The 14,020-nt window shown below is 47.9% G+C and overlaps 1 protein-coding gene across 10 annotated transcripts in view; it reads right to left on the bottom strand.

Moving 5' to 3' along the window:
* SLC7A6 (solute carrier family 7 member 6) overlaps positions 1-14,020 on the bottom strand; it is a 34,805-nt gene that overhangs the window by 8,449 nt on the left and 12,336 nt on the right. For 8 of the 10 annotated variants that reach the window (XR_014256438.1, XM_082436096.1, XM_082436099.1 and 5 more), the window contains 4 exons: positions 4,144-4,269; positions 1,914-2,058; positions 1,156-1,279; positions 840-943 (listed from right to left, as the gene is read on the bottom strand). Coding sequence is in view for 9 of the 10 variants with exons in the window: in XM_082436096.1 (XP_082292222.1) it covers positions 840-943; positions 1,156-1,279; positions 1,914-2,058; positions 4,144-4,269 (499 nt within the window). In the remaining variant the exon portion in view is untranslated. Of the gene's footprint in view, positions 1-839; positions 944-1,155; positions 1,280-1,913; positions 2,059-4,143; positions 4,270-5,466; positions 8,310-14,020 lie in introns of those variants that run through there. The other 2 variants (XM_082436102.1, XM_082436101.1) reach the window with 2 other exon arrangements.

The following is a 14,020-nucleotide window of genomic DNA, read 5'->3' as shown; positions in this document are numbered from 1 at the left end:
GAAGGAAGTCACTGGCACCCTTGACAAGAACATTTTTAAGGTAGTAGAAGCCTACCTATGGGTAGAAAGATGAATGACAGTCAAAATGCAAACGATTTCCTTTAGAAGTATGTCCGATAAGGAAGAGGGGAGATGAGAAACTGTTTCGTGATTTCTCCAAGTGAAGATGAGAGAAGCTTGTGCACAGCTGCCTCCAAATGAACATCCACCAAAGAGAAGGGCCAAGTGATGAAGCGAAGTGCTGAAGAAGAGGGGACGTGCCGGAACCCTGAGACCAGGTAGCAGAATCAGCCTGAAAAGGCAGAACTGGTCCTCTCTATGAAACAACTGGAAGGACAGTGCTCTTACAGGTAAGTCTCTGTACAGAGAAAAGAGCTGGAGCCTACCTGTCGGCCGCAGTGTTTTCTGTGATGTGAAGGGCAGAGTCATCCTGTACCAGTACCCAGTATACAGCAAGTGCTCAATAATCATTTATTACAAGAATGAATCCTGGGCCTGCAGCATAATCTGCAGGAGCCTAGAGTCTGGTCCCCAACAGGATCCCTCCTCCAAGCTACTGCCTTCTTCCCCTCTACCTCTTACCAATCTGTCCTCATCTCACATGGAAACGTAAGCGACCAGCACACAAATGTTGTACAAAGGCAAGGACACGCATGCACACACGCATACACAACACAGAGTACTAACCACTATACGATCATGGCCACACATGCATACACACACATACACACCCTGCATGTCCGAGAGAGGGATAAGGGAAAGAAGGGCTCCGACGGATTCACCTAGAGCCTCAGAGAATTAAATACTGGTCTGTTATCGGTGAAGCAGAAACACAGTACCTTGATGAAGCAAAGATAGATGCGTTGAGGCCCCCAAAGCAGGACAGGGCAACAGCAATGGGAATGGTCCAGCTAAACATGCCAAATGTCTGGTCAGCAAAAGTCTGGGGACAGAGCACAGAAGAGGCACTCAGCACAGGACAGGGTTTCCACAGCCTCCTGCGTCTCTCAGGACAAATGCCGTCACTGCTGAGCAGCCCGCCCTCTGGCCCAGACCCACCACCTGGCCCTGCAGAGCTGGAGTAGCAGCAGAAACAAAGATCCAGCCATTAAGTAATATGAGATGACGAGCAAATGGGGATCCCAACAGACTCACCACAGCCACGGCATCACTGCCAAGGACATCTGAAATGCTCAGCACTGTGTAATAGGCCACGTTGGTCAGGATGTAGATGAGTGTCACAATCGGCATAGAAATCCCAATGGCCAGGGGCAAATTTCTGTCAGGACAACAGAAATAGGACTACCTGGAACCAACCTCTCCTTGGGGGTCAAAGTTACCCAGGAATTCCCTGGCCTCTGGATCTTTGAGGCTGACTCCTCTTCCCCACGTAGCCTAAGGGAGGTATGCGCCCCACGCCCCAGGCTCTTTCTACTGAGAGAGAGAGAGAGAGACCCTTCCCTGTGAAGATGGCTCATGATCAATATTTGATCCTCGCCCCAGTGGGACCACTGGGTCCCACTGAAGGAGGAGCACTGTCCTCTAGGGACTGGAGGCCAGGCTGGGAACCTGGCTGCCCAGAATAAGCTTCTGGCTCCCCAGGCTTCAGTGTCAGCACCAGAGTGCAAGGTCTTAAAATCTCAGCCCCAGCTGGGTTAGCTGCTGCCCACCGAAGGACCTCTCCTCCAGGAAGGACCCTGGGGATCCTCCAGTGTGAATATGAGGCCGAGGAGCCAGGGGTTTCCCACCTTCACTCACTCCCGTCCTCGCCCCTAATCCCTCACAGCTGGAGAAGGGGGAAAAGGAAGAAGAAGGGATGAGAGACAGAGGGGGGAGGGGAGGGAAGAGGGCAAGCGTGCCCACTATCAGCAGGAGTTCCAGCCAAGTTGGGGAGAGTGAGGTCCCACCTTTACCTTTCTGGGTTTTTGATTTCTTCTGTTACAAAATTAAGGGTGTCCCAACCTGAGTAAGAGAAGAGGGCAGAGTAGAGGGCGAGAGAGAGGTCTCCCAAGTCCCAGGAGGAACCCTTAAAGGCATCCTGAAAGTGCTCAGAGTGTCCTGTGGGGGCAAAGGCGGGGAGGGGTGCAGAGAGGAGAAAGAGGAAGGAGAAGGACAGGAGAGATGGCAGGTGTAAGGAGAAGAGGAAGGAGGGGGAGGGGCAGCAAGAAAGAGGAAGGGAAGAGGCAAGAAAAGGAGAGAGGAGGAGGGTCAAGAAAAGAAGGGAAAAGCAAGAGGGCAGGGAGAAGAAAACAAAAAACAAAAACAGTTTAATACCAAAAGAACCACCACCACCAGCTCCCCACACCCCACCCACTCCCTCTGAATAGTTCATTTTCCTTTAGTAGAACTAGACAATCTCAGAAAAACAAAGACATTCCTGGCTGCCTTCTGATGTGATAACACCTTTTCCAAAGCCCTAGTGAATTTCCATTTCCTGCAGGAGACCACAGGGTCGGCCACAGTTCTTCTTCCTATTTTTAGAAAGAACCCTGTTTCACATAAAGGAGTCATTTTTCATTAACAATTAGATCTTCCTGTGGAACTGCCTCTCATAGCCCAGACGGTTCCACAACTTGGTCACATGGGTTTCTCAGTCTCATGGAGAGAACTCTGTTGCTCTACTCGCAGTGGCTATGGTTGTGTGCGGCAGGAAATCACAGGCTTCGAAGCAACTGGGCTCTTATTTCTCACTGGGCCTGGGGTGGGCCTGGGCCACCTCCACCTGTGGAGAGGCAGCCTAGACATCTGTCAGCCTCCTTGGAGGCCTCCAGAGACTGCAGACTTGCAAGCCAAGGGAACAGCACCCAGCTGTCCAGGAGACAGACCTTCTAGACACATTGGAGGTTTTTAATAAGACCCAGACTTCTAAGGAAGCCTGCTGTCACCCACTGCAGAAAGCCTAGACCCATCCCCCAATGTGGCAAAAAGGGCTGGGTGTGCAACAAAGAGGAGGGAAAGTAGAGACTCCCGAACCCCAGGGGCGCCACTCATCATACACAGTAGTTGTTCCCTAGGGCACAGATCCTGGAGGGAGAATTACTCAACTGCCCAATTTGACCCCAAGATGTTTCAGAGACTCTAGGAACATCCAGATGGCTGGCTGTACTAACTTGGCACACAGGCACAAAGGTACTGGACCAGCTGCCTAAGACTCACCCAGGGCACTTCTTAAAAACACACCTTTTTCTTTTTTTGTTTTGTTTTGGTTTTTGGCCACGCCACACGGCTTGTGGGATCTTAGTTCCCTGACCAGGGATTGAACCTGGGCCCTCGGCAGTGAAAGCCAGAATCCTAACCACTAGGCCACCAGGGAATTCCCCAAAACACATCTTTTTTGAACTCCAAGCCAACCAGAGTTTGATCCAATAGGTCTGAGATTGGAGTCTCAGCTCCTCAGGGGATTGTAAACACAGTCAAGTTTAGAGACAGATGACCCAGAGAACTGTGTTGTCTAATGATTGAGACATCCTTGGCCAAGGGCACCTCAGGACTTCTCTAAGGGGTCAGGGAATATTGGGAGGCCTGTTACCCTCCCTATCAGCCTGCTCTGATCTGGGAATGAAAAGCTCTCTAAAGCCAACAGGCAGGAAAGTCAGTGCCAACTTCACAATATTTTAATATTTTGCTGAGAGCTGACTTTAGGAGGAAATGCTAAATAAGAGCAAGTCCAGATGAAAAGTAAAGGCTGCAAGATAACCACTCATTTCCAGACCCCATCTCCCTGCCACCCACACACTTCCCACCCCTCTCAAGGAGGGCCAAGCCCTCCTCGCCACTGACTGGCGGTCACAGACCAAAAGCAGGAGCCAGAGCAGGGCTCACTCTATCTCCACTGATTACTTTTACGACCCAATTACAACCCAAGTTTCCAAAGCTCCTAGGCCTTCGGCTGGCTTCTTGCAATGCTCCCCACCATCACAGAGGGAAAGCAGCCCTGAGGGAGGGGCTAATTCATGTCCACTAGGCCAAACCAGCCTCGCCTAAGAAGCCCGAGAACAGATTTCCTGTTGTCACTGACACAGTCTAGCACGTATACAGAAAGAGCTGAACGGTAACGCTAACGGAGTCCCCACATCCTCCTCAGGGAATCCAGGGGAACTCCCGGAGTCACCCACCCTCCTTCCGACCTGGGGCCCTTCTTACCCTGGCACAGTTTAACAAGGCCCATGACAATGATGGCAATGAGTGCCAGGACCTTGGCGTAAGTGAATGTGTCCTGCACACGTGTGCCCCACTTGACGTAGGCACAGTTCACAAACGTCAGCAGACCTAGGAAGAAAACCATAAAGTCAGTGGCAGGCTTGAGCTGAGGGCACCGACGCCCAACCTCTCTTTACAAAGCGCATCATTTCTATCCTGTCTGCCTAAGGCAAAGTGGCCGATGGACGGTCAGAACCAGGAGAACAGGCAAATGGGGGACATCCCCCATCTGCCCCAGCTGAGAGGAAAACATCCCATCACTGTTGACAAGTAATGATACAAAGGCATGCACTACCACATATCATGCATTCTGACAGCCCGAACCATTTTTGGAAATTCCCCCCAGGCCCAGGAATGGTGAACTTCACCCATTCTTCCCCACTCAGATTCCCAAAGTTTCAAACCACCTGGGGCACAAGACCTCTCCATGGCCACATTAGAGAATGGGGACAAGAGAGGCCCAACAACAAATAAGGTCAATTTAAATGCAGGTGGCAGGTCACCTAGCAGTTAGGGAGACAATGTTTAGCATGTAATTATTTTTTAAAAAGCCTGTCATGTGCCTGACAATTTCACATATATCCTCTCAATTAATTCTCACAACCACGAAATAGACATTCCTATTCCCATTTTACAGATGAGGAAACTGAGGTTAACAGAGGCTAACTACCATTCCCAAGCTTACATAGACCTCCCTGATCTCCCCCACCCCCATTCCTATCCAAACCTCCCAGTTCTCGGATAGGCCCATGGAGAAGTGGGCTCGCGTCAGCACTGCTGGCTTTACATCCCAGCTCCTCACGTACCTCAGTGATACCTGGGTCCTGTGTTAGAGGTCCCACCACCTTACCCCTGCTAAATAGGGACTGCTCTGATCCATGGAGAGGACTTGAGAACAGTACCCAAGGGGCTCCACAGTGACACCTCTAAGTACTGCCCCTAGCCTCCAAAAATAGAACTTTTACGAGAACCTCAAATGTTATTACAAAATTTGGGGGCTCATCCTCCAGGCCACGTCTACCTACTTCTACCCATGTTGCACTCTCTCCTTCAGCCGGACTCTCTCCTTACTGATGCCGGATATACACATAAGAGAAATGTCCTCCCCTCCTCCTCCTGCCATAGGCAATAGCAACTCCCACTTTCAAGGTCTAGCTCAGTCCCCGCTTCCTCTGTAAAACCTTGCTAAAATATATCAGCCAGCTCCTCCCTGAGCTCTCTCTCCCTGAACCCTACAACATTCTCACTTCACACACAGCTTAGTACCTTGTGCTGTGGTCATATGGACATATGTCTCAAGAAGGTTCCTCTCTCTCCCTCAGGCATCTGGGTGGTACTTCCCCAAGGAGATCACAAATTCTTAGGGGGAAACAAAAGCATACTGTTTTCTTAAGCTTACTGCGAAGCAAAGATGGGAACTGATCAACCCTGGTTGGAATCAAGATGGTGATGACTTTCGCTTAACTGCCAATCCCCTGGAGCAAGGCAATTTTCAGAAAGTTGGACATTCCTCCACTCAAATGGAGAGGAGAGCCTAGGGCCAGCCTGTGGATATAAACATGAGTGGCTGAACAGCCTCCATGGCACTTTAAGAGCTTTCATTCAGTACTTTGGCAAATGACACAGGTGCTTACTAGTCAGTCATATAGGGTGCGTGGGGGCAGGGGGGGTGGGGGAGAAACGAGGCGGTGGGGAGTAAATAATGGCCAAGGGGGAAGGGAGAAGACCAAAGGAATGCACACTGCTGGCAGATCTTCCCGGGGACCTGCCCTGCTAATCAGAGTTCACTGCATGAAGCTAAGCCTAGATCAGCTAACATGAGGATTACCTAATAAATAGCCACCAGTAATCCACAGGCCTCTGTGCAATACAGTAAGCATATTTTGGAGTACCTGCCAGGCCCCTTCTTGGGAATTGCTCCCCCTTCCCTATCACGGCTGATACAGTCCAACAACGGACCCAAGCTGAGCCTATTTGATTCTCTCTCCCAAGAATATGGAGTCAGGATACCAAGAGACTGAACCTATCTAACAGCAGCGAAGTCAGGAGCCACAGCAAGTCAAAATCACATATGAGCCCCTGTAACAGAGGAAGAAAAGCCACAAGAAAGCAGAGGAAGGAAGCAGGACTACAAAAACGAGCAGAAGTGAGAGCAGCTTGTAAGAAGCTGTGCAGCTTGTGAGAAAAAGATTGATGAAGGAGAAAAACAAATACTGTATGCTAACACATATATATGGAACCTAAAAAAAAAAAAGGTTCTGAAGAACCTAGGGGCAGGACAGAAATGAAGATGTAGAGAATGGACTTGAGGACACGGGGAGGGGGAAGAGTAAGCTGGGACGAAGTGAGAGAGTGGCATTGACATATATACACTACCAAATGTAAAATAGATAGCTAGTGGGAAGCAGCATAGCACAGGGAGATCAGCTCGGTGCTCTGTGACCACCTAGAGGGGTGGGATAGGGAGGGTGAGAGGGAGACGCGAGAGGGAGGAGATATGGGGATATATGTATATGTATAGCTGATTCACTTCGTTATACAGCAGAAACTAACACACCATTGTACAGCAATTATACTCCAATAAAGATGTTAAAAAAAAAAAAGGTTGATGAGGAAAGACACAGAAATATACAGAAGCCAGAGGCAGAGGCAAAACAGACAAGAGACAAAGACAAGGAGGCAGAGACAAAGAGATGGAGACAAGAAGAGCGATAGAAACAGAAAGATGGACATAACACATGGAGAAGGAGGCTGTCTCACAATGTCCTGGCTGTGCTTGCTGTGCTTCTGGTTTGTAGCACTGAAATGTGGCTGCAAGATGGGGAGAGAAGCTGACACACTCCTCAGCCCACTGACAGGCACTCCCTCCTCTGGGTTCTGCTCCTTTTCCTTCCCTCCATCCTGCTACAAACTGCCCCCATGGCTTGGGCCTCTGCACACAGTGGGAATTCAATGAGTGAAGGCAGCACCTCAGTGGAAGCCCCTGCAGAGCCTCTCCCCAAAGACCGGATGGAAGGATACACAAAAGCCTAGTCACAGCAGCTGCCTCAGGGAGGAAGACTAAAGCTCTGAGAGGGAGGAGACTTTTCCACGGTACACCATTTTAGATACTTTGACTTACTTACCATGCACATACACTTCTTTCTCAATAAAAGTACTTAATTTAAAACATTATGTAGGACTTCCCTGGTGGTGCAGTGGTTAAGAATCTGCCTGCCAACGCAGGGGACACGGGTTCGAGCCCTGGTCCCGGAAGATCCCACATGCCGCAAGCAACTAAGCCCGTGTGCCACAACTACTGAGCCTGCGCTCTAGAGCCCATGAGCCACAACTACCAAAGCCCACGTGCCTAGAGCCCATGCTCCGCAACAGACAAGCCACCACAATGAGACGCCCACGCACCACAACGAAGAGTAGCCCCCACTCGCCGCAACTAGAGAAAAGCCCGCGCGTAGCAACGAAGACCCAACACAGCCAAAAGTAAATTAAAAAAAAAAAACAACAAACCACTATGTAGGACTTCCCTGGTGGTGCAGTGGTTAGGAATCCGCCTGCCAGTGCAGGGGACATGGGTTCGAGCCCTGGTCTGGGAAGATCCCACATGCCGCTGAGCAACTAAGCCCGTGGACCACAACTACTGAGCCTGCGCTCTAGAGCCCACGAGCCACAACTACTGAAGCCCATGTGCCTAGAGCCCGTGCTCTGCAGCAAGAGAAGCCACCGCAATGAGAAGCCCGCGCACCACAACGAAGAGTAGCCCATGCTGGCCGCAACTAGAGAAAAGCCCGCGCGTAGCAACAAAGACCCAACGCAGCCAAAAATAAATAAATAAATAAAATAAATTTATAAAACAACAACACTATGTAGCCAGGGAGCAGGACCAGGAGTAGAGTAAGGTGAGTAAGGAGCCCAGAGCACAAAATTTAAGTAGGCACTCACTGTCAGGGGACAACCTGGCAAACCTGAGAGTGAGTGCATCCTTAAATGCTGGCCCCAGGAGCCCTGCTTGCTTCACTGGACTCTCAGCCCTGCCAGAGAACAGAGAGCTCCGAGAACAGTCTACCAGGCAGAAGCCAACTCCCTCGAATGTTTTCCTGATTCTAATTAAGAAACAAAATTTCACCATCTGATCCCCCACCCCCCCACCCCACCCCCCGCCCGCCTCCCAGAGCTCCCATCTAGCAGCAAGGACTATACCAGAGCTCAAATACAAGAGAGCCAGGCTGAGCCTGGAGGCCAGGCGCTCAGACTCAACTACCACAGTTAAAACATCCACGCCTTCCCTCTTCCTCCGATCTCATTTCCTTGCTGCAAGCCTGCACCAATGAGTGTGGGACCCATGTGAGGGTCTTCCAGGCTCTCTAGGGGCTTGTTGCTGAGAAATACTCAAATAGCAGATCCAGATCCAATCCCTAAGCAGAAACAAATCCCCAAAGTCTCTCTGTGGCAAAGATGGCTACATATCTTCTAATATCTGTTCTTCCATCTTTCCTTAGTAATAGAAATTTTAGCTGGAGTCCGGCTGCCCAAAATAATGATGACATTTCCCAGCCTCTTTTGCAGGCAGGTATGGCCAAGTAACTAAGTTCTTAACCCAGGGATATAAGCGAAGTGTCACATAAGTAAGACCTTATAGGAGTATCTTTGAAGGGTGAGAGGTGCCTTTCTTTGTCCTTCCTGTCAGCTACAACGCAGACATGACTAGAGCTTGAGTAGCCATCCTGGACCACCAGCCAGGAGTCACATGCTGAGGATGGCAGAGCAGTAAAACAGAAGGAAGGAACCTGAAGAATTATGAAGTCATCCTACTAGCCCCATGCTGCCTATTTTTAACATGTGAGAGAAATAAATTTCAACATGCTTGAGCCATGCTCCTTTTGGTTTTCAGTTGTTTGAAACCCAGACTAATCCTGAATAATACATGTGCCCACAGACAAAAACTGCACCTCTCATACTCTCCTTCTGATGAGGAGATGGCCTGGCATCTGAAGCGGCAGTTCCAGTTATGCTGTCGCAGCTCCCTTCTCCTACAAGCACTGGGAGGAAAGGGAACCTTCCAATTCCTCCCACAAACAGGCATTCAAGGACAGAGGAGTGCAATCCTTAACAACAACGGCAAAGTGGGAAAAGAAAAAGAAGGGGGAAAAAAACATCTACAAGTCTCTTAGGAGAGAAATGTTCTACAGCAGTCTAGGAGAGGTAAACCCTTCCAGATGGAGATCCTGGAATCAGAAGCTACCTCTTGGCATGTGTATGAATACATAATGTACATGTCTTTTTTAAAAGCCTCCTTGTTTTTAATTACACAAGTATACATATTTAGTCTTACTATCAAAACATTCAAACTATATATAGGGTTAGAATCCAGGGTTTTTGAGCAACTGTGGTCAAGACCAGTCCTCCTCAGGCCTGTCACTGTCAGAACATAAAAGCTGTCTATCCATAGCAACAACTGACCAAAATAGGGGAGAGTATCCTTGCTACTCAGAACCCTGCCCAGGCATGAGTCCAAGACAGCAAGAGGCAATAGGAAGCCATTCAGGCATCACACAGTGTTTCCTCACTGCAGTCTCACCCTTGACAGTCTCCCTTTCCTTCTTCCTTCCCCTCCTCCTCCCTTCCCTGTCAGCCTTTCCAAACAAACCCTCAGGGACAATGGAGTCTCAGCTGTGAGCAGACCTCTGCTGATGCCACTGTGTCAGTGCTGAACTGACTTCCATGTCAGTTCATGGCAAATACTCTCCAACGATGTATTTGAGGTTACATAACAGACAGGATCCCACAGTGATAAATGCACCAAGACCTAAGCCAGAAACACACACTTCTGCAGACAAATCAAGTACTCCTACAATGCTGGGCACCTGGGCTACTGAGAATACTGCTGGTCACCTGGTCAGAGAAAGGACCTATGGACCTCAATAAGTGCCATTTTCCCCTACAGTCCCATAAGTGAATAAGAGCCCCTAAGCATACTGAGCTCAGCGGGCAGCCTGAGGCCCCACCCACCACAGAAGAGTCCAAGATCCCAGAATACATAACAGCAGAATGACAGTTTCTCAATCTCAGCACAACTGACATTTTCGGCCAGATAAGTCTGTCATGTGGGGCTGTCCTGTGCATTATAGGATGTTCAGCAGCACTCCTGACCTGTACCCACTAGGTGCCAGCAACACCCCTTCCCAGCAGATGCGACAACGAAAAATGTCTCCAATCCTTGCCAAATGTCTCCTGGGGGGGAAACTCATCTCCAGTTGAGAACCACTGTTCTGACATAATGAGTACCACCTAAGACAATCTGAAATCCAAAAAAAAAAAAAAAAAAAAGCTGCTTGGATGTATCTCCCTGCCATGTGTAACCTGGGACTGGGGTGGAGGGCTGCTGGAAGCCAGGATCTGAAATAGCAATGCCTTCAGGGCCCGAGAAGGTAATATAAATGAGCAAAGGCAAGAATGTCTGGATATAAAACAAGAGGGAGTGGGGGACTGCAGTGAATGGGAGAATATATGCTCCATTTAAAGGAGTAACCACTACTCAAATGCAGCTGATTGTGTGAGGCTGGAATATGGGTCCAAGTTTGCCAGAACTTTTGATTTTTCAAGAGAAAGGGCAAATCCTGATTTTTAAATGTTGGCAAGTAATTCAAAATTATTTAGAACACTGTGCAGGCCCAATATATCTGTGGGCCAAGGGTGGCCCGTGGGCCACCAGCTTGCAGCTCTGCCCTAGAGTTAGTTATATGGAGACTGCCTAGGCCCTTTCTTCTAGGATGGAATTTTAATTGTCTAGCCTAGCATGGATATAACTTCTTTAAGCAGTCTCCCAACTAACCTGGACCCCTCTCATGTCTCAGTTTCAAGACTAACGTAATTCTTCTACCCAAGCCTCACCCAGCATTCAGTGCAGATCTTTGTTTTTTCCCCTAATTATGACATAGTTGGTTTCTTCCAATTTAGGTCTCTTGAGACCAGGCTGCTCTCAGTGCCACCCCTGTCCAAGGAGGCTCCCTCCAGCACACCCCAGCTTAGCTGGATGATACATCAGCCTGATTCTACACCCTAATTTCCAAGAAGAGCAGTAAACTGAGCCCTAAAACCTAGTCTGTTAGGATGGGACAAGGTCTTAATGACTTGGCACCACCTCTGACAAGTTTCCCGCCCTCAGGCCCGCTTTATGGAAATGCCTTGGTTTCTGGAATAGGGGTTTTTTGAATGAAAGAAGTTATATGATACCATAACTTTGCATTTCTAAGAGGTGAGGTCTCTCCTCCTGATCAAAAGATCAGTTCCTCTAGTGTGGGGATGGGCTTCCTAAGCAGAAGAAACAATGGGAAAAATCATAAAAAAGATTTAACAAACAAAAATCTTCTTTATGTGAGAAATAATGTACAGAGGTGCCCTTTGATTTGGTTATTCTTGGAATTCATCCTAAGGCCATCAAGGGACCAATGCACAGGCACTCACAGGTGCTCAGAAAAGAGTACAAATTCACGAAACCTTCTAGAAAGCAACTGGGTAAAACACGAAGAAACTTAAAACAGTTTAATTCTTTAGACACAGGGATTTCTCTTTTATAATTTTATCCTAATAAAATATGAAGGAACTCTGAAAATGATTTCTACACAGCAGCATTATTTTTAATAATGATATTATAGGGCACTTGCTGTATGCCAGGCAGAGAGAAGTACTGTACTTTATTTGTATTGATTCACTTATTCCTCACAACAAACTTTTCAGATAGGTACTATCAATGAAATGAAAAAAAAAATGTTGCCTGCCATATCAGTAAACAAAAAATGTTGCAGCCATCAAGCCATCACAAAACAGCTGCTCCACAGAGAGCCCTGAGGGACCTCAGGATAGAAACAGGATGCCTGCCATCTAGCAGTCAGCACCCACTAACTGCAGCCACCCCGGACAGTGCACCCTGAAGAGACTTAGGTTGAGAAACCATAGGATACTGGTCCCAGATAGCTGAGCTACATATCAAAGGAATGATTTCAATGAGCCCTGACTTTTGCATTTTTCCATACATAGAAAAGCGCTCAATTCCTTAACGAGATATCTGGTTTTCTTTAATTAACAGTAATCTTTTGGGACTTCCCTGGCGGTCCAGTGGGTAAGACTCCAAGCTTCCACTGCAGGGGGCATGGGTTCGATCCCATTTTTTCGGCAGCGAAAAAACAAAAACAAACAAAAAACAGTAATCTTTTGATGTTCCGACTACCTGGTCTTCGTTGCAAAAACTCCTATATATCCCGGCCCCTCCCTTACCTCTTTGCAGCAGTGTCTCAGAGCTATCTGAGATGCTGTGCCCCAGGCTTAAGTCCTCAGTTTTGTCTGCTGAATAAAACATAATTCTCAGCTTTTAGGTTGTGCATGTTTTTTTCAGTTCACAGTACAATCAATATTCCCATTTTACAAAATGAGAAAATTAAGGCACCAGTTAACTATCTCCTCCAAGGTCAGTAGCTACTCAATGGTAAAGCTGGAATCAAACCCGGTCTGGCATGGGAGCCTATGATCTTCCCCCTCCCCCCACCCACTGGCCATGCCGAGAGACCGGGATGAACCCACACCCCCTGCAGTGGAAGCTCGGAGTCTTACCCACTGGACCGCCAGGGAAGTCCTTTTTTTTTGGAATCCTAACCACTAGGCCGCCAGGGAACTCCCAAAGGAGGCTATGATCTTAACCACTACATTACACTGCCTGGAAACTACTTGTGTGTCCCAAACCACGTTTTCTAAGAATATTTGGTGAAAGAGATTAAATATTAAAATTTTTAAAATGCAGTATACAAACCACAAAGAGTATGATCTCAAGGGTACTTTTTTTAAATGATGGATAAGCAGAAAAAAAAATATCGGAAGGTATTTCATACAAATAGTAACAATAGTTCTCTGGGAGGTAAAATCATGGGTGATTTTAACTTTCTATTTTCTTTTTTGCATTTTTCTAATTCCCTGTAGGGTCTATGCATCACCTTTTAATAAAAAAGAAGATATATATATATATACATATATTACTTTAAAAAATGTTCCCTTTGGGACTTCCTGGTGGAGCAGTGGTTAAGAATCCGCCTGCCAATGCAGGGGACACGGGTTCGAGCCCTGGTTCAGGAAGATCCCACATGCCACAGAGCAACTAAGCCTGTGCGCCACAACTACTGAGCCTGCGCTCGAGAGCCCGCGAACCACAACTACTGAAGCCCGCGCACCTGAAGCCCGTGCTCCGCAACAAGAGAAATCACCACAATGAAAAGCCCGCGTGCCACAAGAAAGACCCAACGCAGCCAAAAATAAATAAATAAAATAAATAAATTTATTAAAAAAAAATGTTTCTTTTGAAGAACATTTCACAAAAAGGGGGGAAATCCATGATACACTAAGTTTAAAAAGAAGAATATCAAGTTATATGCAAAGTATGATTCCAATTCTATAACAGAAAGAAATGAAGACGTAACTGAACTATTAAAAGTACCCATATGCCGGGCTTCCCTGGTGGCGCAAGGGTTAAGAACCTGCCTGCCAATGCAGGGGACACGGGTTCGAGCCCTGGTCCGGGAAGATCCTACACGCCGCAAGCAACTAAGCCCGTGCGTCACAACTACTGAGCCTGCGCTCTACATCCTGCGAGCCACAACTATCGAAGCCCGTGTGCCTACAACCCGGGCTCGCAACAAAGAGAAGCCACCGCAATAAGAAGACTGCGCACCACAACGAAGAGTAGCCTCCCGTCTCCACAACTAGATAAAAGCCTAGAGAAAAGCCCACGCATAACAACAAAGACCCAACGCAGCCAAAAACAAATAAATAAATTTAT

This window comes from Balaenoptera physalus (genome assembly GCF_965194825.1).
Source record: "Balaenoptera physalus genome assembly, chromosome: 19".
NCBI classification, from domain to species: Eukaryota; Metazoa; Chordata; class Mammalia; order Artiodactyla; family Balaenopteridae; genus Balaenoptera; species Balaenoptera physalus.
This window is presented reverse-complemented; position numbering and strand designations above follow the sequence as displayed.